The sequence below is a fragment of the Catharus ustulatus genome, chromosome 5 (assembly GCF_009819885.2).
Source record: "Catharus ustulatus isolate bCatUst1 chromosome 5, bCatUst1.pri.v2, whole genome shotgun sequence".
Classification (NCBI taxonomy): Eukaryota; Metazoa; Chordata; class Aves; order Passeriformes; family Turdidae; genus Catharus; species Catharus ustulatus.
The window spans coordinates 62,720,672-62,747,210 of NC_046225.1; the positions used below are offsets into that span (position 1 = coordinate 62,720,672).

At 38.9% G+C, this 26,539-nt stretch overlaps 1 protein-coding gene across 1 annotated transcript; it reads left to right on the plus strand.

Annotated features, from left to right (window-relative positions):
• The first annotated feature begins 13 nt into the window (after positions 1-13).
• Positions 14-17,208, plus strand: ZBTB49 (zinc finger and BTB domain containing 49). Its single transcript, XM_033060927.1, has 8 exons — positions 14-66; positions 1,397-1,570; positions 3,557-4,662; positions 9,028-9,074; positions 12,791-12,864; positions 13,629-13,711; positions 13,800-13,961; positions 15,848-17,208. Exons 2-8 carry the CDS (start codon positions 1,419-1,421, stop codon positions 16,516-16,518), a joined length of 2,295 nt encoding a protein of 764 aa, XP_032916818.1. The 5' UTR covers positions 14-66; positions 1,397-1,418; the 3' UTR covers positions 16,519-17,208.
• The last annotated feature ends 9,331 nt before the right edge of the window (positions 17,209-26,539 follow it).

Sequence of the window (26,539 nt, forward strand, 5' to 3'; positions counted from 1 at the left end):
GAAGGGGAGGGAGCGGCGGCGGAAGCGGCCGCTGGCGGGGATGGAGCTGAGAGGTGGCCGGAGCCGGTAAGCGCTGGGCTGGGCAGGGCCGGCTCCTGCCCTTCGGGCGCTGTCCCGCCCGTGCCAGGCCGCGCCGCGTTCCCCCGCCCGGGGCTGTGTGTCCGTGTGCTCCTCCTGTCCCCCCGACCGGCCGCTCGCCCGCCCTGTTCCCGGGCAGAGCCGGCCCGCAGTGAGGCAAACTGCTGCCTCTGTCCCCTTCTCCTGGAGCCTGGGCTCTGCCCGGGCGAGGCTGAGGGGAGCTCTGCCCTGGGCGGCGGCTGTGCCGCGGGATCCCCGCTCGGAGCGCTCCCCGCGCCCGCCCGCCCCGTGCGGACACACGCACCTGAGGGGTGAGAGGCAGCGCGCTGCCTCAGGAGCTGCGGGATGCCGTGGTGGGAGATGTTCGCAGAGAAAGCACATTGATGTGCTTTCTCTGTTTAAAAGCCTGGTCAAAACATGATGAGCATGAATAGAGGAAAAGCACAATATAACAGTTCCCCCCATGTAATACAGCAGGAGGCAGGGAATCAGAGTAAAACAGGATAAATTAAAATATGGAGCCCTTATCGTCCATGAGATTTGAGAATGGGGTGACCGCTATCTGGTCATGCTTAACAGAAGGTGGTTTTCCTGCTTCATTCCTTAGAATAGAAAGATTTTCCTCCTTCATTCCTAATTAGAAGACTAGAAATTCTGATTATCCTAATAGTTGGGGTTATCATGTTTGCAAGTGCACAGGGGAAGCATTACATCCTTGTTAAAAAAAAAAAAAAAAAAGAAAGGAGTATAGAATTAAATGTAAATGTGCTGTGTTGGAATGTGACTTGTCTTTTCAACCTGTTTAGAGGGGATTTTTTTAATTTAGATGTTACATTGTATTGGAAACAATACAATGCTAATTTTTCTGATTAATCAGATCCACAGTGGAAATGTATGTAGCTAAAACAGCAACAAATGTCTCAAATAATAGTAATACTGTTCTCCATTTTGAGTTTAGAGGATGAAGAAAATTAGCATTTCCTATACAAATGCTACCGATTCTGTACATGCGATATGTTATTGTGGAGTTTGTCTAAATTGGGTGCATTTTTTGTGCAGTTTATGGGCAGCACCATTGATTTTTTGCAGATGCTCTGTTGCAAGGCTCTGTTAAAATATAAGTGTATTGCTGTGTATCTGTTGGTGAGCAATACTATTCTTAAATAGAAAAATGTCATTAGCAGTCAAATTTCAAGTGTAAACTCAAGTCTGTTTCCTTTAAAAGCTAAAACAAATCGTAAAATTTCTAAAAATTGTCTCAATATTTTATATTAATTTTGTAATTTAATATTCACCTTAGCATTTTATTTCATTGTAGGTAATTCAAGTGATTTTCTAGCATGGACACTGTTGCCAGCCACAGCTGTCATCTTCTCCAGCAGCTACATGAACAGCGCATTCAGGGGCTTCTCTGTGACTGCATGCTGGTGGTGAAGGGTGTCTGCTTCAAAGCACACAAAAATGTATTAGCTGCTTTCAGTCAATATTTCAGGTATGTGGTAAAAACGTCTTCTCTTCAACAAGTTAACTAAATGAGGTTTTCTCTAAGAAGGATTTTTTTTTTCTGTTGATTGCAGAGTAACTCTTGGCAGCATAAGGTGAAAAGGGAAATTCTTTGTCCAGAGATAAAGCTGTGTCAAGTATTCATAGTATGCTCTTTGATTTTGACATTTTCTTGATTCACTTGCTTATAGTGTTTCATATAATGAATTCTGCATGGACCTGCATTCAGTATTTCATCAGAAAAAGATAACTGCATACAAGGAACATAGTAGAGTATATGAACAGAGCCAGATAAGGGTTATAATTGATAAAACATTATCCATTTCCAAATAATGGGACTTGTTTAATCAATCATATTCTAAATAAAATGTGACTATATAGGTTATTAGTGAATCTCTGCTTGTTCAGATTCTCAGGGACAACAACTGTGTTCTAAGGTATACAGGTGGCCTATTATGCCACATCACTGCTTTCTTCCCCTTCTGTACTGCCCTCAGTTGTGCCTCCCAGCTAGTGTTGGAGGCTGCATCTCCCAGCTTAGTGTTTTGTATTAGATATAAATAAGCTGTTAGATCTGGCAGTTTTTAGACTTTGTTTTTTGAAACATCTCTAAAGCTTGACTGCTAATTCATTTGTAAGAAACCTATTCTTATGTTATGATGAGGTAAAAAATATAAGGGGTTCCTTTTTCTCCTCTAGTGGTGTATTGCTGATGAAGTGCAATTGTGCTCAAAGACCAAATTTTTAAAGCAGTTAAAAAGAGCTAAGAACTCACTACTATTCAAATTCAATAGGATATAAGTGGTTAATTAATTTAGGCTCTCAACCCAGATCTGTTCATAATAGTTCTGATTTTAATTTAGATAGGATGGTCTAGATTTATAAAAGAATTTGGACATGGGCACTGGCTTCAGAGTATGCCCTGCATTTCTAAGGTTTCGGCAAAGATTCAGATTTTCTTAAGATTTAGAGCTCATTGATATCATGCCCACCTTTAAACAAAACCAAATTTGAGATTTAGCCCTCAAAGAGGAACCATCTAGTTTGGGACATTTTTTAGTGTAGGGAGGTAACTACATATGACCCCATTTATGTGTCATTGTTTACTGTGGGAGTATCGGGATTTTAATGGGAAGGTGACTGAGAGAGAATATGAACCCACTTGATCTAGGACTGCTTGTGCATGTGAAGAGCTACATCTCTGATGCTGAGAATACTTTACATCAAACTTTTGTGTAGTCATTCAGTGACAATTCAGTGGGTATTGGTTGCATTGCTGTTTTAGGATTATGTACCTGTACTCTTCATTATTCTTTTACTTGGTTCTTATCCAGTAAGGCAAAAAAACCAGTGAAATAGTACCTTTTTTGTTATGAGAGAATAAATCGCAAATAATGCCATCTTCTTGTTTAATATTGCTATCCTCTTGTGTGTTTGTGGAGAAAGAACTAATGCTAAGAGCTTTGATAGGCTTACTGATGGAGTTCAATGGACAAGCTCAGTTGCCAGAGGAGAAGAGTTTAGCTGACTTTGAGGTCTGTCTTCTCCATTTTGCTAGAAAATTTCTTATGTCCTGTTTGATTTGCCAAGATGAAAGGAGAAAAACCATTCTGAGTCAACCAGTTCTGCGGATTATCCATAAATACACCACTGCACCTAATATGTGAAGAATGGTGGATAAGAAACCACAAGGATAGGGTTTTAATTGAAAACATAAAAAATACAGAATTAAAGTTAGATAAATGATCATTTACTTTGATTTATAGTTCAAGTGCACGAATGTAGGACTAATATATCAGACAAGTAATTGAGCAGTTTTAAGAAATTCATCTTCAAAAACACAGCAATGTAGGTAAGGCTTTAGAGTACAAACTTGTTTCATACCAAGCCTTTTTGAGATTTATGTATGTTTTTCTTACTGAAGTGTTTGTGAATTATTTGTGTTTGTACTTGAATATTTACCTTATTTTATCAGGACCCTTTTCCAGAATTCTTCAGGCCAGAAGAATGATGTGTTTCACTTGGACATTAAAAATGTAGGTGGCATAGGCCAGATCCTGGACTTCATGTACACCTCCCACCTGGATCTTAGTCAGGACAATGTACAAGCTATGCTGGACATTGCACAGTGCCTCCAAGTGCAAAATGTGCTGAACATTTGCCACACCTTTTTGAAGTCTTCCACAGCTGTGGAGCAGGCAGCCAGCATGCCGTGTAATAGTGTATTTTCACTGCAGAATACTTTGGGTGCAGATACCAGCTGTGCCAGTGACAGCTATGGGACAAACCTATTGCCCGAGTGCTCGGCTGACACACCAGCTAACAAAGTCTTGGCTGAGCACCACTCACACACATCACAGCCTGTGAATCTGCACACCTCATCAGGTGATGGACAGAAACCACCACAGGATTCCTTAGATGGCAACTGCACAGAGCTTCCATTTAAACAACCAAATTACTACTATAAACTACGCAACTTTTACAGCAAACAGTTCTATAAACAAAATGCGTGCTCTGATCACGAGAGAGGAGCAGAACCATCCTTTTCTTACAACACATCCACAGAAATAAACACAGTGGAGAATAATTCTTGCACTGTCAATCACTCTGAGTGTATTCTGGAAACCTCTGATCATTTACCTTCAAACTTTCTGGTTCAGTCTGCAAGCGAAGCTGCTCCAGACCAAAATGCAGAGAGCACAGTTACGCAGCCCACCAGACAGATGCGGCTGAAAAAGGCAATACACCTCAAAAAGTTAAATTTTCTGAGAGCTCAGAAATCTGCAGAGCAGCCACCTGAGCCCCAAAAAGATGACAGCAGAATAACGGAAGTAATTGAACCTGTAAATGAAAGTACTACAGACACAACAGATGTTAGAGTCAGTGATGAAAAGGAAACTGAAGATTCAGTGAATTCAGAGAATTTTGAACAAGCTGTTGAAGTGGAAAGATCTCAGGGTCCTTTGGAACAAGAAGGACAATCACAGACTCTTCAGTCACAGAAACAATATACTTGTGAGTTATGTGGGAAGGCTTTCAAACATCCAAGCAATTTGGAGCTACATAAAAGGTCTCATACAGGTACAGTTATCAGTTACTTGGTCTGCAGACCAAATAGTTCAATTACAGAGAGTATCTTGCAGTGTCTCTTGATTCAGAGATGGTGGTTAAGGGTCTACTTTCAAAAGGCTGTGGTTTGGTTTTTTTTAAATGGATAATCCTACAGGAATAAAGAACTGCAATACCAAGTTTTGCTGGGAGTTGTAGAATTTCTCCTATGTATTTGGGGTTTTGGGTGATTTTTCAAAGAACATTGTGTGAATTCGATGAAAATGAAATTTCAGTGAAAATTTTGGTTTTGTCCTGCATTTAGATGAGTCATTTCTAGTCATTTTGTCAGGTGGCCCAGATGTTTGAGCCAGATGACAATTAAAGGTGTAAACAAATAAATGGTACTCTGAGTATACTAAGAATACCTCTGTTCTCTCTGGTCATATATTCATTGTAAGATACAAGTGTCTAGGGCTTGGTAGTAATTTTTTTTAACCTGTAGAAATATGTAGAAATTAAAGAAAAACTTTCATTTTGTTTACCTAGAGAATAAGGCTCTTGCAGGCTGCAGAGTAAAAGGGAATTTTGAATTAACATACTTTGTTTTAAAAACTCACAGGTAATATTTTTAAACCTAACGTAGAATTATTTCTAAGTATCTTTTTATTTTAGTGAAAAACAAGGTCTAGTTTAACTTCAACTTAATTAATTTGTCTGTTCAATTTAACCAACATGTTCTATTATTAGATATGCTTCTTTAGAAGAGTTTTTAAGAATTACCATGGTTAGGCAGGTAACAATTGATTCAAAGGCCTTGAGATGGTATTACTCCTGGTTAAGCTGTTGAATATTTTTTGCTTTTCTTTCTCCCTGTATTAAATATACAAATGCATCTCTCTCAATCTTGTCAAATAAACATCACTTTGGAAATGATCATACATGTACTGGTACATTGACACTAAATTTGAAAATCTTAGCAGAGTTAATTTATAATATAAATGTCACACTAGCAAACCTGTTTTTAACCCAAAAATGACAATTCTTTCTACACAAGTGCTGTGGTGGTCTGGTTATCAAGAAAAAGCACATGTGAAATTCTATCCCTCTTCTGAGCACTAGGAACTACTAAAGAATTTGCAGGTTAGCATGGGTGCATTGATGAGTTTTCTATGTGAAGGCAGCCAAAGTGTGTTCATGATTCATTGTACTGGCATGTCTGGCTGTTTTAATTGTATTGCTCATGGACATTTAAAGGAGTCTCTAAACAGAGCTGACTGCACTGGCTTTGGTTGATTTTGGCTGAATGTTATAATTTCTTCTTTGTTATTATACTGACTTGTGTGAAAGAAAGGAATCAAGTATATCTCTTATATATAGTCCATACCTGTCCAGGAACATCCAGTAGTTTTGTTGGGGTATTTTATGTATTTTCAGGGAACATCTCAAAAGAACAACCCAAAACAAACTTGGGCCAATGGAAAGAGCTGTTGGCAGGATGGAATGCCACAGGAAAGCAGAGTAGCACTGCCATGTAATACGTTGTTGATCCTCAACCTTTTCATTCCGAGCTTTGCTCCAGCAACTTCCAGCATTCCTTGCCTTAGTGAGTACAGCTGCTCACCTTTGTGATCTCATCAGGAACACCACTTCTGCCTTATTCCCTTTCTCCTCTGGAGCTGACACAACTCTGCTCTGATCACTGTTGTGTACTTTATCTTCGCCTCTTCTTGCAGAATGTTGAACAAGAAAGGATGCAATGGAACATAGAAAGCACAAGGCAGCCCAAGGGTTCAAAAGTGAAGTGAAGCAGCATCTAAATTATATTCAGTTACTACTTTTCCCCAGTTTTTCTCTATTGCTATTGATCCAGCCATGGATCCCACTATTGTGTACTTTATCTTCTTACAGGGTGTTGAACAAGGAGGATACAATCCTGGTGTTTGGAATTTATTGACAGTTGGATAATCATAGAATAATTTAGATTGGCATGGATCTCCTGAGGTAATCTGCTCCAGTTTACTGCTCAAGGCACATCAAATTAGATGTGTTTTGTTCATGACGTTGTGTAGTGAAAATTTTGGACATTTCCACAACCTCTCCAGACAATCACTCGCAGTGTCTGACCACCCTCATGGGGTAAAATATTTTTATATATCTAATTGGAATTTGTCATGATCAAACTTGTGTCTTTCACGCTTGTCTTAAGTCTGGATACCAGGAACAACCTGCTTGCATCTGCCTTCCCAGAGCTGTAGATAGCAGTAAGATTTCCTGTTTGCATTCTTTTCTTGAGGCTCCAGATATGGTCTCACCAGTGTTAGGCAGAGAAGAATCTTCAGCTTATTAGCTGCACTCTTACTAATACACTCTCAGGTAAAGTGGGGCTAATTGCTTCTGGGCAATAGGTTACTGGATAAGCTCAGTGGTTTGGAATTCTATGCAATTCTCCAAAAACTAGTATGATGTTTCTTATAAAAAAACCCTGTTTGTTTTATCTTTATCTTGGGGGAAAAGCCTCCAGTTCTTTATCCATCAGTACAGTTAGAATGAGGCTGCATGCAGCCTACAATAATAGTTTGGAGAAATTTGAGCCTCCAATTCTTTCCCTCTCCCTTTAGTCATTTCAGAGTGGGTTCCTGTTCAGATACTATTCTTTAGGTCTCCAGTTTTTTTTTTTTTTTTTGGTGTAGGTAATTTCTGCAGAAGTTGTATACTAGTGGTTTTTTTCCTCAGTTTCTTATTATTTTGATGTTTTGATGGCTTCAGAATCCTTCCCAGCTGCTACAGATCTGGCTCCCTATTGGTTTCAGTTAAATTTGTGTTGTCAGTCTTAGAATTTTTCGTGTTTTGCAAGTTTAAAGTCATAACGAATTCAATCCTCGGTGCTTTTTTTTAGTTGAGTGACTTTATAGTTGATTTACTGGTTTCATAATTTTTATCTTCAATTGAAGGAAAGCTTTTTTAAAACTGCCAGATTTCCATTCTTCCTTAAGTAGACAAAGCAGATTAAGCCTCAAGCTGTCAGACTAACTGCAAGGTTGCAATCTGTGAAGTAACATAACTGTATGTTTACTCTGTGTTTTAAAATCTAAAGAGAATTGCAGTTAGTTCTTGATCCTAAAGTATGTTGAAAGAACTTCATCTGTTTTTGGCAGGAGGAAAGGAAAATGGAACTCCCACACCTGGATATGGTAGATGTTGCTTGTAACATTTCCAAGGATGGAGGAAAAATATTGATGTAGAAAATACTTAATGGAAGAGAAGCCAAGAGGTGTTCTGTAAAGTCAGGAAAATTAAAATTAAAGAAGTAAATAAAAATCTTGAGACTGGTTTTTTTAATCATGACCAAGATGAAACACAGTGTAAGAGCTCTTTTTCCCTTTGGAAATATTCTGTTTTCAAAATCACATGGATTTACACTAGTTTTGTTGCCCTGCATATGTAGGACAGATTATAAATGTCCTTTAAATGTGCAGTTAGTCTCCTGAAAAATGATGATAAGTGTGACTGTCATTGAGCATAATTTTTGTTTCCAAAATTCTAAAAGGTGGACATGAAATTTTATCAGCAGTGTAAAAACTAAGAAACCAAGAACTAAGCAGGGGAAATTAAAATACACCTTTATGAAATACTATAGAGGAGAAAAAGTTATTACAAAAACATATTTGTCTTAAATTAACAATGAGAGAATTGAAGTGTTGTACAATCATGTTCTAGATTGAGAGACAAGTTATTTTGAAAAGCTAAAGTGAGCTGCACCAGTTTTTATAAAGGTGCTAATCTGTTTTTGGAGATTGAAGGATAACAGTTTTACATGTATAAATTGAGAATTTTGGAGCAAAATACTTGAGTAATCTTCAAGTACTCTTATATAGGATGAGATTTTGAAGGCAAATATATATTTTCTGGAAGTGAATGGCTATGTGCTGAGCAGAGATGTTTGGTAAACATTAAAATCAAAAACCACAATTCTTCCAAATTAGCTTCCTTTCATTTCTCCTTCTTTTTAGGAATGTGTCTCTATGCAAGGGGAAAGACAGGTGCTGTTGCCATCACTGTTGTTGTTGGGCCTTGTCATCTATTCTGTTCTTCCTGATGATATGATGCTCCTTTCATTTCAAATCGAAAGTATTTTTAAAAGATTAAAACCTGCACCCATTTATATTCAAACTCTTCTACTTGTTTAGGAAGATAAATTCTAAGTGAGTCTGCATAACAAACTTAGTGGTAAAAGCTGTATTTCCCTCTTGAATTTCCCCTTAAATACATGGGTAAGTGTCCTTTTGGGGATATTTTTACTCTTACATTACATGTTTTAAAAGAAAGTGTATCAATTTTAAACATTTCTGTTCTACTGCAACTATTAGAAGTTCTATGTTCTGTTTCTTCTTTTAGGTGAGAAACCTTTTGAATGTAACATTTGTGGGAAACACTTCTCACAGGTGGGAATATTTTATATATTATGGTACTTACACTTGAAATGTGTTGATTCTAAAAATCTTGAGTCTAAGATTAGATTTTCTTTTTTTGTTCTAAGACAGAATTCAGTTTAGGGATGAATTATTAAAATGTCCTATTTGAAAATAGCATGTAGAATGTTTTAGATTTCTTAGATGTATGCTGTGTCTTTGATTCTGTCTGCTCTCAGTAGATTTGTTATGTATTTTACCTTCAAATGAATGTTTAAGTATACAGGGCCACAGCTATATTTGAAATATAAAGAACATTAATTTCCAAAATATTCTTTTGATTTATGCTTAGAGGTATGTTGTGAATAGCATTTTTATAGTGTTTGAAAAAAGTGCAGGTTCAATTATTCTATAATGTTATATTCACAATACAGTTTCATCTTCCTAAAGGGCATAAATTATTAAATAGATTTCAGTCAGATAAAAAAACATCACATCCATCTAACTGGGCTCAGTTTCTTTCAGTGAGAATATCATGACCTGTCTGAAGTGGCAAAACTCAGCTATGAATTTAAAAAAACTTCTTGTGAAATTCCATGCTTACATATAGGGCCTAAGTTTTAACTGCTTTATTTGCCCTCCAGTGTTTGTTTCTTGTTCTGGGTACAACAATTAATTTGTATTTTTACAAATTTGGTGCCTGGTTGCCTCACATTTCCAAAATGTCTATTTCCTTTCTGATTTTGTGGTTGAGATGTGCACACATAAGTACAGCAGTCAATAAACAGGTGCATATTTTTATACAAAGATTACATAATTATTGCAAGTAGCTTTGGCATTTCTTATGGGTCCTGGTTTAAGAATTAGAGCTATGTGTTTTTTGCCTACCCACACACTCCTTGTTGTGCTGCTCTTGCTTCAGTTTCACAGCCCACCAGTGGGTCTTGGTTAGCCCATGAGTCTGATGCCTTTGTCTTCTACTTGTTGCTAAATATGAATATAAGACTGCATCCAGTGAACAATATTGTTTCATCATGCTTATTGGGCAATTTTCAGCAAAACTGGGCATGCTTTTTAGGCAAAGAAGACCGTTTTCCTTTATTTAGATGGCTGAATTTCTAGTTATTGAAAGAAAAACATGGATATTTCACATTCCCTTATTTTGGCAAATAGAGTGGTATTCTGTACTACTGCAGTGGGGGAAGTGTCAGAGTGTATGACAGGCATGACAGGCTACTCGTGCAGTATTCTTTGCTCCTCTTTAATGACAGGAGTAAAACTTCTGACAAAGCTGGACATTTCTGCCTTTTGATTAAACCCTCCCAAACAGCTTCCATGTGCCCTCACTTGCCTGAAGGTGTAGGTGTAGGTAGATACGTATTCATGGACAATCCCTCCACATCCAGCACAGGAGCCAGAGCATTCAACCTCTGTGCTGCAGTTCTTTTTCTGCTCATAAAGGGGTCTTGCATGTTGCTTGGTACTTGCTTTTGAATGCTGCAAGTTAAGTAAGATTCACTGAGCAGAAAGCAAGATGCAAGGATAATGACTATCTACTTTTTGCTTAAAATAGCATCTCCGATCTTGTCCTTTATCTTCTCTGTCTGCAGGCACAGAAATAGAAACTCTTTTCTTATTTAAGCCTTCATGTTCTGTGCTTTTGAGACAGTGCAGCTGTTGGGCCTGGTGGGATGTCTGCTCCTGCTGGATGTGGCTGATGTGCTGTGTGTTGGAATGTGGCACAGAAAATGAAAGAAGTAGGGGAAATCGATGTGGGAGCTCACAGCTGGGAACAAACAGCCATAAAAGTCTTTGATTTTTTGAGGAAAACTTTCCTTTTTTACTTCCAAGCCTGCTTCTTCCCTTACTGCTTGTACACAACTTGTTGTGATGTGAACCCTGGCTGGTGATCAGGGTACTGTGTTTTTCCTCCTCCTGCAGAGATTCTTTTGGGCCCCACATGCATAAGTTGCTTCACTTTGAAAGCTTGCCATTTACAGGGGAACTAGGTTTGGTTTATCTCTCTGGTCTCTGAATTTGTGAGGAGGTCTATGCAACAACCATTTAGAGGAGTCTTTTGAGCATTTTTGTTCTTGCACTGAAATGCAAGCAGAGGTCCCCTTAGGTTTTTTTTGATTGGGATGGGATGTGATGCTTTAACCAAGGTTGTGTGGCAGCTTTAAAGCTTAAGAAAGAATACAAGCTAATGATGTTTTTGCCATGTTTTGTCTTAGCACAGTTAGTAACAAGCTTTGTCCTCATTAGGAGGAAAGGACATGGGCTTGTAATACAGAAAGAGATCTACTTGTTGCTTTTTGTAAAATGTTTTTATTCTTACTTACTATGTCTTTGTGGAAACTGCTTCAAAATAGTTGTTGCACTTCAAATTCACCCTCTGTCTTTATCTGAAATAACTTTCAAAGGCCCATGATAGGGTTGTTTGTGACATGGATAGAAATAAAGGTTCTGTTTTTCTTTCTATGTGTTTTTCTAAAATGCACTGTGGCACAAAATCCCCTGTGTTTGAAAAGCAAAAATTGTTCCATGGTTCATCTTCTTCTTCCCCAGAAAGAAGTACCTAATACCTTTCTTTGAGTGGAGTTCAGTATCAGAAAGTTTGGCCTTAGGAAACAGTTGTTCAGTCACACTGTTGTCTGAAAAAATTTACAGAGGTTAAAGACAGGTCTTTCAGGGTTCAAACACTGATCCATTCAATACTGTCCTCTGTGTGTGTGTCTGCAGCATTTGAGTTCTGCTATATTATACAGTCTGATTACAGTGATAGATCATAACAGGTAATTTAGTATTTAAATTAGTCAGAAGGAATTAGTCTGGGTCTTATTTTTGTTATCTTACTGTGACTGATGAGGACATGATAATCTTTGCATCCCAAATTTTCTTTTCTGATGTAAAGGACTTGATGTTTCCTTAGTTAAATAAAAATCAGGCAATTGTCAATCAAAAAGGTTTAAAAAAACTGACTGTGGAAGTGTGCACAATGTATGTAACATCTGCAGATCTTCTGCAAGGTGTATCTTGTAGTTTGAGAATGGACTCAGTGGAGTAGCCATTCACAAGGACCAGTGGCTTTAAAACATTTTAAAAAAAGTTGGGCTCAGTAAGAAGGTTTCATCTAGTCTTTATCTGGTTTGCTGACCAGATTAGTATGATTTTTAGAGGATTGAGAGAGGAGAGATATGTTGGCAGTGGTCCCATTTGTTCCTGTTCTTTTATTTTGGTATAAGTAAATAATTTCAGGTTTGAGTATTCTATGGATAGAATAATTTCTTTTCTTTTTAACCACCTGATGGGTGAATTCAGACATCCATGTGTAACAATATTTTACTTGTAGGACAGGGAAAGTGAGACTAACATGAACCATATTGCTAGTAAGTTAGTAAGTTTTCTTTTTCACTGCATTCTAGATAGTGTAGTTTTCATTTATAATTGGATCTACTTTCAATTATAGGTCTTTCTTTTCTCTTAGTATTTGATTTCAGGCTTCTTATTTTTTTTCCTATTTCTCTTCTTCTCAATGGATAATTGCATATAGAAACAATTTGATGTCGAAGTACATGGTAGTCTGGCTTCATTAGATAAGGATGATTGAGTTCTTACATGCTTTATAGTCTACACTGCCTTAGAAGTAGGAATAAAAAGCCAGTCTCATAGTTCCCATCAATGTTTTTTTTACCTGTATAGAACAACAGGCAAGCTGAATTTAAATGCTTAAATTGCTCTCCCTTCAGGCAGGTAATCTCCAGACACATTTACGGCGACATTCTGGTGAGAAGCCATACATTTGTGAAATCTGTGGGAAAAGGTGAGTAAAATTCTTCATCTTAGTAAAGTTAACATGAAAAAATGTGTTCATGTAATCATCATGATAATCTTCAACTATGGGCCAAGAGCTAAGGCAGCATGCTTCTCAGTTTTGTTTAGAAGACTCTGGGTTTAAATGTGTGCTGATAGGGTTAAAATACATAAATGTTTGCAGTTGGCTTGTTGGGAGTAAGATAATCATGGCACCAGAGCCTGTGGTCTAAATATTTTGTGTATTGGTACATAAATAAGAACAGCATTGAGTGTATTATTGTTGTGTTATATTGTTGTGTTATATATTATGTGTGTTTTATATTGTTGTGTGTATTTTGAACAGTGTGAGTCACAATAAATCATGCTGGTTTTTACCTTTCCCTCACATTTTTTCATTAATTGGTAATACTTTTTTTTTACATTTTACGGAGTTCTGAAATATGGGAAATTTGACAAATTTACGCAAAGCATTAAATAATTCTGCTAGCTAACAGGTGACAGAAAATACACTAATGCAGGAATAGCATAAAATGCAAAATTAATTAGTAACATTAATGGCAAAAATGTTTTTTGGAGGGTTTTTCCTAGCATAAATTTAATTGGACATTATCAGTTTAAAAATGTTTTCTTAATTCCATCCATTTATCTGTGTTTTATGTCTTAGTCTTTGTCCAGAACATCAGGCATTAATTCAAACCAATTTCCTTATGATAATTTAGGAAAATAAGGGTCTTTTAAAGACTCTAATTGGGTTTCTGTGTTGTGTTACAGGTTTGCTGCTTCTGGTGATGTTCAGCGCCATATAATTATTCATTCTGGAGAAAAACCTCACCTGTGTGATATCTGTGGCAGAGGTGTGTAAGAACTAAAGTTTCTGTCTCGTGTTTTTTGACTGGAAAGTGAGGAGTCATTTTCATTTCAGAGTCTGTTATATTTTTCTAGGTTTCAGTAACTTCAGTAATTTAAAGGAGCACAAAAAGACCCACACAGCAGATAAAGTGTTCACCTGTGATGAATGTGGGAAGTCATTTAATATGCAACGAAAATTGGTGAAGCACAGGATAAGGCACACTGGAGAGAGACCATACAGCTGTTCAGCTTGTGGTAAGGTTCACTGTGCATTGCTTGGTTGTGTCTTTGCTTTTGAAATGATGAGTAAAAGGTTCTTCTGTCAATCGAGTAATTAATCAAAACTGATTTAAATTGAAATATCTTGTTGTGGAAGTCTGTCACAAATTTTTCTGTCTTGCATGCTTCATAGTTTTTCACTTAGTGTAATAAACTCCTTCATTTCTTTTAAGTTTAAAAGAGAATTCCAGTCGAAATTCAGAGAAAGGAAGTGAGAGGAATCAACCTATGTTTGCTAAAGAGCTGCTCATAGTAGCTGCTTCAAAAATAGATTTAATTTCAGAATAGTCCTTTCTGATGTAAAGTTAGGTTTGACATCACTCAGCTATTGATGGGATCTTTTTTTTTTTCCAATTGCATACTATTTGATTTTAACTGCATTCACCCACAGAGTTTGATAATAACAGCCTTTTGTTCCTTTGCTTCAGCTTCTGGAATAAAATCAAAACTGAATCAGTATTTCAGAACACTCATTTTCAAAATCTGTTAGGCCATTCTGCCAGGAGGTCTGAAAATGGCTTTTGATCAGGTCCCTTCTGAGCTCATAGTTTACTTAGCATCCTGCATAGTATTTATTTTTTTCGCCATTATGTGCTATTTTCACAGAATTTCATTTATGTTCTGAGGAATCAGCATTGGAGGAGGGTAGCTTCATATGTTCAAATCCAGCTGCAGTATGTTTTCTTTGCACTGTCTTAAGGCACAAGAAAAAGCCAATATTGTTAGGAGGCCTTGCATCAGAATCAGGAAATAGATACATGTGATACGAAAGCAAAAACAATCAGTTGTGCTGCTGTCATTAAACAGGCTTGTTTTCATTTTGTCTTGTAGTGGTCTTTTGAATATTTTTGATTTTAGCCAAGTCATCTTATTCTGAAAAGGCAAAAATTGTGCAAAAAGGATCTGATGAAACATTAAGAAATCATTCACACTATGCAAAAAATCCAGATGTATTACTCCAGTAATTTTTAGTCTTATCATTACTGTTTAATGGCTATTCTGAAGAGAAATGTGTTTAGCAAAATAAAAATTATGCTGCTGAAAATGGAGACTGCAGTTTTATTGGGTTCTTTTTAGAAGAAATCTGTCCTCACAAAATAAATGAGATAAAAATCACAAGCGTACTTCTGCTGTTTTAAAGAAAGTGAGGTGTCCGAATCATGTGGCAATTCTGGAAATCAATTCTCTCTTTTTCTGCTTGTTCTCCACTTTGCCTTGGTTCAGCCTCAGACTCTGTTCTTAGCAGCATGGTGATTGAGCGTATGTGAGTCTTTAACTTTAAAGACAGACAAACAGTTGAATATTTTTCTGTATTCTAATATTTACTACAATAAAAAAATACAGTTCTCACACATTCTCTGGCTAGAATATAAAAAAGGACTGCTGCATTATGTTAGCCTAAAGTTAACAAAAAAGCTAACTTTTGTCAGCAGTTTGAGAGTAGTTCCTTGGTAATGAACAAACCATTTCTTAGTATGATGCAGCTCTCACTGGAAGAATATATTTAGAAGCTTATCAGCATACTCTTTTTCCAGACAGACAAATTAAATTGGTAGTTTAATTTTTTTCTTTTCTGCGTGAAGATTGAGACAAACTGAGAGCACTCACAGCTTTCAAGTACTAATGGATATTCCTGTCTCTGGAGACAAAAGCTAAACCCATTCATTTGGAAACACAAGTTTGAAAATCAGATCAAGAGAAAGAAACAAGTTAATGGAATTGTAAAAATAGATGGAACTTGTTTGAACCTGTTCTAGATAAAGGATGGGACATACGATATCCCTCGATAGTTTCTGTAATTAAAACAGGTTTATTCACTTGTGTTGAGAGCCGTATGTGAATCCATCACTTGTGTCTTGCAGGGAAGTGTTTTGCAGGCTCAGGTGACCTGCGCAGGCACGTGAGGACGCACACGGGGGAGAAGCCCTACACCTGTGAGACGTGCAACAAGTGCTTCACGCGCTCCGCCGTGCTGCGGCGGCACAGGAAGATGCACTGCAGAGCCTCTGAGGAGGGGCCCCACGCACTCGAGGAGTTCACCCAAGGCATTGAAGCCTCCGACCTGGACAAGTCCCAGAGTTCTGACTCTTTTGGCCCAGAAATGTCTGTTACGTTGTTACCAGTGTCTGTTAAATTTCCCATTCATCCAGCTGGAAACTCGGCGGAATTTGACAGTTCCGCGGATTCTTACTGTAAACTGCGATCCATGGTCCAGCACCACAACTCGGCCAACCCCGAGAAACTCAGCGTGGATTCTGCTAAGCTGCTGAAAGCCCAGGCGCAGCAGACCCCAGCCCCAGCATACGCTTACCCAGACGTGGATGTGTCCTCAGCAGAGGAGCCCCTGCAGCCCGAGGGCATTCCCCTGATCCGCTCCTCGGTGGCTGGCCTGGACGGCCACTGCAGCGAGCCCCTGGGCAGCCGAGCCTCCTCTGCTGCCTACAAGGGTAGCGAGGGCCCCTTCTTCTCCAGCATGACCCTCTGGGGCTTGGCCATGAAGACCTTGCAAAATGAAAGTGAGTTGGAGCAGTGAGGGCTTAGCTGACCTTAGCAAAACTTCTTAGAGGCGTTCCATGCTAGCGTGGTTGTAACTGCTCTGCAGCATAGAGATCACAGGGAGTTTTTAAGGCAGGTAGCTTGGACACTGACAGGAATCCAAGTGCTAATTCCCAGAACCACGTGTAGCCTGCCTTTATTTACGCTGCTTCTCAGCAAAGTTCAAATGCACTGTTGGGGACCTTTGTTGTTCTGTGACTGCACTGTGTAGCTCCTGTGTTACTGCCATGATTTACTAAAATTTGCCACCAACTAAATTTACCATTTAACTTGGAATTTTTTTACCTGATAATGAAGAAAAGGATGGCCAGTGTCTAAGTTGATGATATGGGTACAGTTCCAATCATGGATCATCAGGGCTGTGTAAGGGTGTAGATATGGCAGGAGGAAAATGTTTAACCAATCCCTAGTGAACCTGAGTTTCAGTAGTGGCTTTCTTACCAGTAGGGTCATTGGTTTACAGGACCTGAGTATTGTGATATTAAATTTAAATGTTAAATACTGGGCAATATCTGTGATAGTGCAAAGTAACTGTATATCTAGAAACTTTATTTTTTTACAACAAAAGCTTTTTTTTTAGTATTTTATAAACTATTTTGCACAGCAGATTATTTGTACAATGAAGGCCAAGATCAAGTTGTGAATAAAGGGAAATTGTTTTACCTTGCTCCATGTATTTTGTCTTTCTATTAAGGATTTTCAGTAACAGTTCTGTCTATTCAAATTATGCTTACAATGCTAAAGGGGATGCCATCACAAGAAGAGCTGCACTATAAAATAAATGCAATGAATACACCAGTAGGTTGTCTTGTACTTGAATGAGTATAAAACATTGCCTGATTAATGAAATAAATAGACTGTTACAGGATAGAAATGTTGCTTAGAGGCCTTTTCATACTTCGATGCTTTGAGTAGTTGCTGCGTTTCAAACTGCTTGCTACAGATACATGATGTTCTGTGGAAATTTAAAGTTTGGAAAATTTAGTATTCTTCTGTCTTTTTAAGGTGCTCACCAATTTTTTCTCCCCAAAAATTCCAAACTAGTTGTTTCATCTCTTGTTGTGTTAACCACCTTACAGTACAACTTGGGGCTTTGTTTCCATACTTCCTTTACTTGGTCTCTCTACCTTCCTGAGCTGCTTTCAATCTGAGTTAAAATGAGAGAGTGTACAGCACACCTTAAAACAAAAGGGGCAGCTCATTACACTGTCTCTGTGAGTCTCAAAAGAGACACATTTCTTTCAATAGTATTTAATGTTATGAAAAGCTTTTTTACTACTTTAACAGACCAGTTAAAAAAAAATAGCTGCACTGGAGAGCAAATTGGGATTTATTTTTTTTTTACCTGTCTTTTCTTGTAGTGCACATATACTAGAAAACTTAGAAACACTATTTTTCCAGCTAGTGAAGTCAAACACAAAAGCTTTTGCAGAGTTTGTTTGTTAAAAATAGCACATAGTCTAGCTGAACTCAGTCCCACATGGATTAAGCAGGGAGCGCTTTATGTATGTGAACCCTTAGCTGTCCTTCACTCTTTGCTTTTCGCGTTATTTGGTTTGGAACACTGCAGTTCCTGTGGGAATTGTCCATGTGCCATTCTACGGTCCAGGTATTACAGTTCTGTCCCTGACCACGTGTGCTCATGCTCACTCTCACTCTGCTTTCCTTGCTCCGGTGCCCAAGGCAAAATGTGGGTATCTGCCAGTCAGTTGCTCTGTAGGATTCCTCTTGTTGGAAACTATTTTTAAATTTACTTATCCCAAGAGAAAATAGAAATTTGACTCTGTTCCCACAAGGATTTTGTTGCTTGGAAAGAACAAACCTGCAATTTAAGAACCTCCTGACTTTTTAGTTGTCTCTGATTCCCCAGTGATTTTGCTTTCCCTGTTGTGTTTTTGAGGAGTCACTATAGAATAAGTTTAAATGAAACCATGTTGCAACCTTTATGTTCTAGCAGTGTGTTGGAGGTCTGGAGGAATGTGTGAAACCATCATAAACGGAAAGTGGCAACCTGAGATATTTTAAACACATGGATTAGATCAGATCATGGAGTAGTATCAGGTGCTTTGTATCAAGAGAACAGCTCTGTTGCATTAAGGATTATTCCCCTTGCTTGGCAGTATTTCTGTGAGAGTTGTTTCACACCAGAAACATGAAAGTTCTCAAAACTGCTACCAGGCTTTGAATGCTGTTTGCAGTTTGGAGGGTTTGGTAAAACACCACGTTGCAATGTGGTATCTTTGAGAAGGAAGTAAAGCAAACACTGGTAGGAGGAAGCTGCTCCATCTGAGTTTGTGCAGCTGGAACCAGAAAATGAAGGAGTTACAGCACTGGGAAGGAGCACTAAGAACTGTTGTTTTTAGCTGGCTTCAAGGAAAAGCTGAGCAAGAGAGAAAATTTAAAAGATTAGTAGGTGGAGTCAGATGGAAGAGAATGAATTTTTATGTATGAAGTAAAGAGTTTTTGGTTAAGAAGCCCCATCCCTGCAGCCACTCTGTAGTGAGAATATCACTGCCTGACTGCAAGAAAGTGTATTTTGCTGTTGTGTTTCCAAAATCAAATACTGCCTGTCGAGTCAATTTAGTATTGCCTGAGCTTTGGTCATGGAGATCTCAGTAGAAAACTACCTTGAAAAGGATCTTTTCTGTATCCTGATAATTTCCTATGCCAGCCTGTAGGTCTGTAATGAAGAGGATGTGTGAGTGGGAATAGCAAATATGGTTTGATAGCTCTAATGCTGCAATAAGCCTGGCACAGCTGGGGAGGAGCAGCCACCCCATGGCTTTGAAGAACAGGTGGAAACCATGGCACCAGTGCTGAGGAAATGCATTTTTTCAAGCAGCAGACACCCCTCCATAGCTATTGCTCACCAATACCCATAGCCAGGGTGCTGAGGGGGAAGAATAAGCATCAGTCCTTTGGCAGTACCAGACAGTGCAGTAGTGCCATTATAGTTGATGTAAAAGACATGCTATTAAAAAAAAAAGAGGAAAAATATTTTTGGGAAGAGAATGTCAACCAACCTGGCCTAGTAAAATTAGAAGACTGCTAATTGTTATTTCTTACAATAATAATCCTGCAGCTCAGAGCTGCTCTTTGTCTTGCAAACCTGAATCACTTTTTTTTACAGAAGATGCAGGTGACCACTCAGGGCTTCGTTTGGGTTTGTTCAGGGCAGACATATCTGTCATTTGACTGCTGAACAATATTTTCAAAATTTAAATTAGTGTTTTGCCTTTAGAAGGCTTAATTTGGTTGTTTTATGTTATTGATTTATTTTGATTGGTTTTTAAAATTTATTTTGATTAAAGAGCATTAAGTCTGTACAAAACGTAACCTGCCATTTTTATGTGAGGATGTTTACTGTGTATACATAGGAAAAGGAGACATCATATAATTACACCTAAGTTCAAATAACTCTCCTTCCAAAAAAAATCCTCTGCTTGAGACTTACTTTCTAGCTTAGTTAGAACTGAAAAAGGAAGAAGAGCTTCATTAGGAAGGACTTACTACTCGTTTATTACCTGTTGCCATTGACCAGAGAGTGTTTTTGTCGTTTTAACACTTCATCTGCATTCTCTCAGATTCTTTTTAAACCTGGCCTACTAGATGTTTCTTGAATTCAGAGGCTGGGCTTTAGAACAGAGCACTTGTGCTTTGTTTCCATGGCTTCTTCAGCAAATTCAAATACACTTAAACTCCTGTTGATAATTTTCCAGGGAAGTAATTGCTACACATGAAGTATTCCCAAAACATCTAAGTGGCATATACAAGAGCAAGCCAAATTTAAGACAAAATCAGTGTGAAGCAAGTGGAACTGGCCCCATAGGCCATTTGCTTCTGGAATCCACTTTTTTCTTTCCTTGCATTGTCTTCCCCACTGTGGGTAGCTCCATTCATACGTGGACAGCTGCATTCAATCCTTGCTGCTCACTTCATGCCACTTACCCACCCCTCATAATCCAGACCAGAGGTTAACGAATTCAAGCTCAGTAAGGAAAAGTGTAGAAGCATATAGGTAAACAGAGTTATAAAAGTTTAGAAATTCTCCAGGCTCTATGTTTTGGAGTGTGTTCTGGGATTTTGGATATTTAGCTTTCTTCAGGTAAAGAGCCTGTTTGAGAAGTAGTGTGTTAGATAAACATGGCAAGATATGTAGATGGTCCTGCTTGAGAAGCCTTAACAGAAAGCAAATAAACATGAGCTTTACAGACAGATTCAAAGGAAGAATGTGATTGCTTGGGAAATGTGTTCTAAGGACAACTGAAGTGCCGTAGATGCCGCTATTTGGTAATTCAGTATGCTAATGACTTCAAAGTGACCTGTGCTCCACTATGCTGCAAATAAATTCCTTTGTATTGGTACACACAGGCTTGTGCTTTCTGGTCCATAGCCTTATTCATTAATCCTTACTGACATGTATTATTGAATTTGCCTTCTCTAAACAGTTGGTTTCCACCTCTGCTATTAAATCTCCATCCTAGAAAATAGATAAAAACTACCTTTAAAACACAGCCTAGTGAAGACACAAGCTAGTGACTCAGACATCCTTTTTTTCTGAAGACAGTACCCCTACTGTTTAAATATAATTTTTTTTTTCTTTTTTGTAGTTGATATTCACATGTGTGTTCAGATCTGACAACAGTTTTGTTCACTTGGTGAGGGAATTTTTCCTGGAAGGTTACAAAAGCCCATTAATAGAAGCGCACAATGCAGTGCTGAGGAGCGTGCATGCATGAACTACAAGTCTGCCAGCTTTTTGTGAAGCTCTGCATGGGGCAGTATACTGAAATAAAGCCTTTCAGACCCTTTTAATGTAGTTCTGACCTTCCACTCTATATTAAACAGATGACTGGAACCAGAAAGATAGGTCATTGTGATTGCAGTTAATATTTGTAAGGACCAAAGCAGCTCTCAGCCTTTGAGGTAGAAGGGAATCATCTTAAGTGTGAAAATGTATCATCACAAGAATGGAGAGGATCAAAGGAAGGCCAGCTGGTGCTCGGACATCTTTTCATAACCTTTATTACAATGCTAGAATACACTAACCTCAATGGGAAATCCATTCAGTTCATGTATTTCAAATAGATAATCTGTATTCTGGTGAAACAAAGAACGTGAAAAAAAACCCTTTCTAAAAAGGGGGTGGTCAGCACAAATTGCCTATGATTTAATCATTTTGGTTTTCTAAAATCAGCTTAGCTTTTTCAATGCAAATATATGAATGTTTAACATGCTAATTTTAGAAGTGATTGAAAATTTGTAAAATTTAGATGCAGAGAGTTCTACCTGATTTTACTGTGGTTTACTTCCACTTCAGAATTAATGCCCTCCATATACTCATTTCCCACGTACAAAAAGTAAGACATAGTATTTCAGGGGAAAAAAAGGCCATACAACAACCATACACATTAAATAAGCCAGAAGGCATGCATATGTGGAGTTGTGAAAAGACCAAGATTAAGGCCGATTAGTTTTGACAAATATCCAAAATTTAAGTTCAGGCCTTCAGGGAGCATCATATCACTGTAAATATGTATGAAATTAGCAATATCAAAGCAGAAAATCGATGAAGATTGCTCTTTGTTGGTTGGCTGCTACAGTGCAGTCCTGTGCTCACAGGCTGAGGGCTGTGCCACCAGTTCCATGCTAAGTGGACAGGGAAAAGCAGTGGGACTGCAGGTACAGACCAGAGGTGGGAGCTGCTGCCAGGATATTTTTTAGATGGGGAATGCTGTATATCACTAGAACATCAAAGTTCAAAGTCAATTGTTAAATGGTTTAGTCATTGCTTTTGTATTTCAATTTCAATCAACCACTTTCTAGATTTATTCTGTGGATGCAGATTATGGAAAGTATCCCTTCTACTTGTTGAGCAGGGACTTTCTTCCAGCCAATTCTATTTAATTTTTTGACTAAAGATTGACACCAATGTCCGAATTGCATTATTTATGAAGTTAGGACTTGCCAGGAAATGCAGTAGTCAGTCTCTTAATATTTCAAAATGCCAAGTGGACAAAAGGATTTTACCTTTTCCTACCCAGAAAGTGATGGCAGACAGTCATAGCATCAAGCTGGATAACAACTGTAGCCTGTGGAGCAGGTCTGAGGGGCACTGAAATTCTGACAGCTCCGGGAGATGCAACTTCATTTCAATTCAAAAGTCATTAAAATAATTTCTGATTTCTAAAACTCAGAAGAAATGGTATTTAATTTTTTTTCTCCAAGTAATTTGCATGTCAAATCTCTCTCCGTCTCTGTCACACACTCTCTCCCCCTCTCTCCTGTCAGTGATGTCTCTCTCAGCAGCTGTCTAGTCATGAATCACTCCCGTCATCTGAAGCATATTTTTAACGCTTCTGGACGTGCTCTAAAAGCAAATGCTGTTAAGAAAACAATTTGCACTGTTTTTCCATACACTTCCTTCACTTCCCCAAACCTTTCATAATCATGACTTTAAAAGCTGGGTCACAGGGGAATCAGGTACTGGAAAATACAACCTTTTGTACTTGTGAGAGTATCATAATGTTACATCAAGTTCTCATGTAATGCAGATATTGTCTGACTTGCAGAGGACTTGAAGTTGCCTGAAGGTTGAGAATTCAGCTTCATTAAGATTCATATAAATGTTGCCTTTGGTTTCACCCATTGTGTTCTGCACCCTCTCAAGCTCAAACTTCACTTTGAGTTTAGGAATTGGGCAGACAAAAAGAAAATCACTGTCAAAGCTTACTGCAGCTGTTGTTACGGTAAAGTAGATTAGATTATGCCATGTTTGCTTCAGAGTAGTTACTTTACAGCCTGAAATGGAGAACATAATCATGGAGCTGATTATTTTCCTTGTAATCATGAGTTTCAGAGGTTCCAGAAAAATTACAGTGACCAAAAAGGTTTGATCTTAAAAGCTTATCTGTTTTTCTCATCTACTCTGGCAGAAGTATGCCTGCTGGGGCCTTAGGGCATCAAGGATATTTGCTAAGTGCCTGGAAGTCAAAGAGGAAGAAAATCGTGTTCTTCTGCCACTGGCTAGTAAGTGACTCTTCTGGTAACTTCAGGAATACAAGTTTTTGAGCTCCAGATCCAGATCCAAATGATTACATTGGATTACATGGGCAAAACAGGAATCCTGACTATGACCAGCTGGAAAGATCTTTCTTTTTCCAAATAAAATGTGACTTTTAAACACCCAGGTTAAAATACCTGGGTATTTAAATACCAGGTTATGTTTACTTTTGCAAAGATTAGAATCAATAACCCTAAAGGATGCTTTTCTCTGAGTCCTAATGAAAGTGTTATACAAACTATGAGCCATGTACTTCCACTTCATGTTTGCATCTGGAATGTTTCTTTCTTGCTGCTTTGATGTCACATCGCTTTGTATTTTCAAATGCTTAGAAGAACCCTTCTGTGACAAAACACTAAATAACACTTGAAGTCTGGAACCATCTAATGTATTTATGATGAGGAGTGCTGTCATATGATCAGTCAGTGGCTGTGATATGGATGAGCATCTTAAGCACTCTGACTCTCTTGGGTACATCATTTCATCTTTCTGAGTAGCCTGGCTGTAGTGGATTCATCAAAGCTTCATCACATTGGAAAGCTTTGTTTTAAACAAGGAAGCTTTGTCAACCACCAGTAATCATATCACCACTATTCAGAAGCTTAATTATGTGATTTGTGCTACTTGCTGTTCTTAAAAATCATTCCCTTTGAAAAGAGGATTAAATCAAACCTACCTTTGAAAGGGGCTCGCACTTCTCATTGCAAGAAAAGCCTAACATACTTTAAGTGCCGGGAAATCAGAAGACAAAAAGCATTTCAAAGTATCTCCGTGAGTGTAAGCTGAGCAGTTTATTTTCCCCCGCGAATCCCCAGAGCCCGTGCTCCTGATGCACCACTGCCGGTTCAGAGCCCGTTTGCCCGCCGGGTGGCAGTGGAAGCCTGAGCTACAGAGCTGGGCTGGGCTGGGCTGGGCTGAGTAGGTTAGGCTGGGCTGGGCTGAGCTGGGCTGGGCTGGGATGGGTAGGGCTGGGCTGGGCAGGGATGGGTAGGGCTAGGCTGGGCTGAGCTGAGCTGAGCTGAGCTAGGCTGGCTGGGCTGAGTGGGCTAGGCTGGGCTGGGCTGAGCTGAGCTGAGCTGAGCTGAGCTGAGCTGCTCCGCTCCGCCGCTGCCTGCCGGCAATGGGGCTGCGGCGCTAGCAGCGGTGATCAGCCTCCTCCCGCTTTGCTAGGCAGCGATAATGTGTGAACTGTTTGTTATCCCCATCTCTAATGAACTGCAGGGACATCATTTCTTGCCCTGGGGCGTTCCCGGCCAGCAGAGCTGGGATTGCGCTGCGGAGCGCGGCCGCGGCTCAGTCCGTGCAAACTGCGATGTGTGTGACACCAGCACCATCAGCTCTGCCCTGAGCTGTCCTTTGTGCTCCGCCCGCCGCCTCAGCCCTTCCCAGCTGTTTCTGCCGCTGCAGGCTGTCACACAGAGTGTGACAATTCCCTGGCACTCCTGCAGAGGTCCCTCGGGAAACACCGAGCCCCGGCAGCGCTCTGGGGCCTCTCGGGACCTGCATTTCCTGATGTTAGTTTTCACACAAACCCTTAACCATTTCTTTCACACGAAGTGAAAATGCTCAGAACAGCATCTCTGCTCTATTCTGATCTTACTGGTAGCCACCTTCTGCCATTCTTCGGCTGTATGATGCCCACCTGCCAGCTTAGGAAGTCACTCCCCACTAACCCTCCCTACAGAATGAGTGATTTGGCTTCTCCTGGCAAGGATCTGAAAATACTGCACAGCTGCATGTGTTCAGGTTGGAAGGGCAGGGATCGCAGGAGCCAGACAAAGCATAAACAGTGAGAAGTCTGTGTTCAGAATAGGAGTGGGAAATGCAAAACTGTTCAGCAATGTCCTCCCCAGAAAAGGAGGAGAATAGGTCAAAAATAATTTTTTTTTTTAAAAATCTGAATTTATTTCATGTAAGTGTAAGCAGAAATGATCTTTTAAAATTTATAGAAACTGAACTCTAATAGTAAAGTGAAAAGCATGGATTTTGCTCCTTACATGTAATTTCCAAGGATGTCCTGATACGGAGTTTCAATATTTGGCTTTGTGATTTTGGCTGTACAGCTCGGTAGTAGATACAGATCAAACACTATTATTAGTTTTAAATCTACTTACACACCTGGCAGCAAAAAAGATGTGTCCGTAAGGTGTTGTAAGTCAAACAGAGTGATTTTGTCAATACCATAGCTTTACAGCCCAGCTACATTTCATTGCTGTGCCACTTGTGGTGAGTGCTGGCTGTAACTGGCATTGCCCTGTTGTTAGTAGCTGTGCCCACAGCAGAATAGCCAAAAGGGATACAGGATGTGCCTCTCCCTCTTGCTCCAACAGGGATTTGACTGCAGTAACATTTTCAGCTCCGTTCAGTTGTATTTTTCCAAGAGAATTTTAAGTAAATGTCACTGTGCTTATTTGTATGTTATTACTTTTCGAAAGCACTGTGCCTTCACAGAGTAACAATTTTCAAAAGTTTTCAGAGTGTACAGCAGCCGATAACCACAAGTACTGTGTTTGTTTATCATATTGTAAATACCCAGCCCTAACAGAATTATCAATTGCTCCATTAGTAGACAGTTTTGTAATACAGATCTGTTCAAATACTGTTCCATAAAACCCTTCTAAACCAACTTGAACCAATTATTTTCTAGAAAACAATTACTTTCCAAATATTTTGGTAATAGTATTTTCTCATTAACTTGGTTTCCTTTACATAATCTAAAATAGTTTTGTGTATTGGATGTAAAGGATATTCAGGCTCTTTATTAGATTTGGGAAAACCCTGAGGTGTCTCAAAAATGCACCCTCCTGTACCTACCTGTAACCATAGAAATATGTAAAAATGTCTCTAAAAGTTGGTTTTGAGTTTCCAGCAGAGCTGGTCACTGGTTTTCTTTAGGGCTTGTACATACAATGTATGCTGGGTTAGCCACACCACT

What these genes read in the sequence shown, in the direction of transcription:
- ZBTB49 (XM_033060927.1), top strand. Translation starts at nt 1,419, where the DNA reads ATGGACACTGTTGCCAGCCACAGCTGTCATCTTCTCCAGCAGCTACAT. An exon ending in GTGGGAAACACTTCTCACAG is followed by an intron (nt 9,075 to 12,790) that starts GTGGGAATATTT and finishes CTCTCCCTTCAG; the next exon opens with GCAGGTAATCTCCAGACACA. An exon ending in GTGTGATATCTGTGGCAGAG is followed by an intron (nt 13,712 to 13,799) that starts GTGTGTAAGAAC and finishes ATATTTTTCTAG; the next exon opens with GTTTCAGTAACTTCAGTAAT.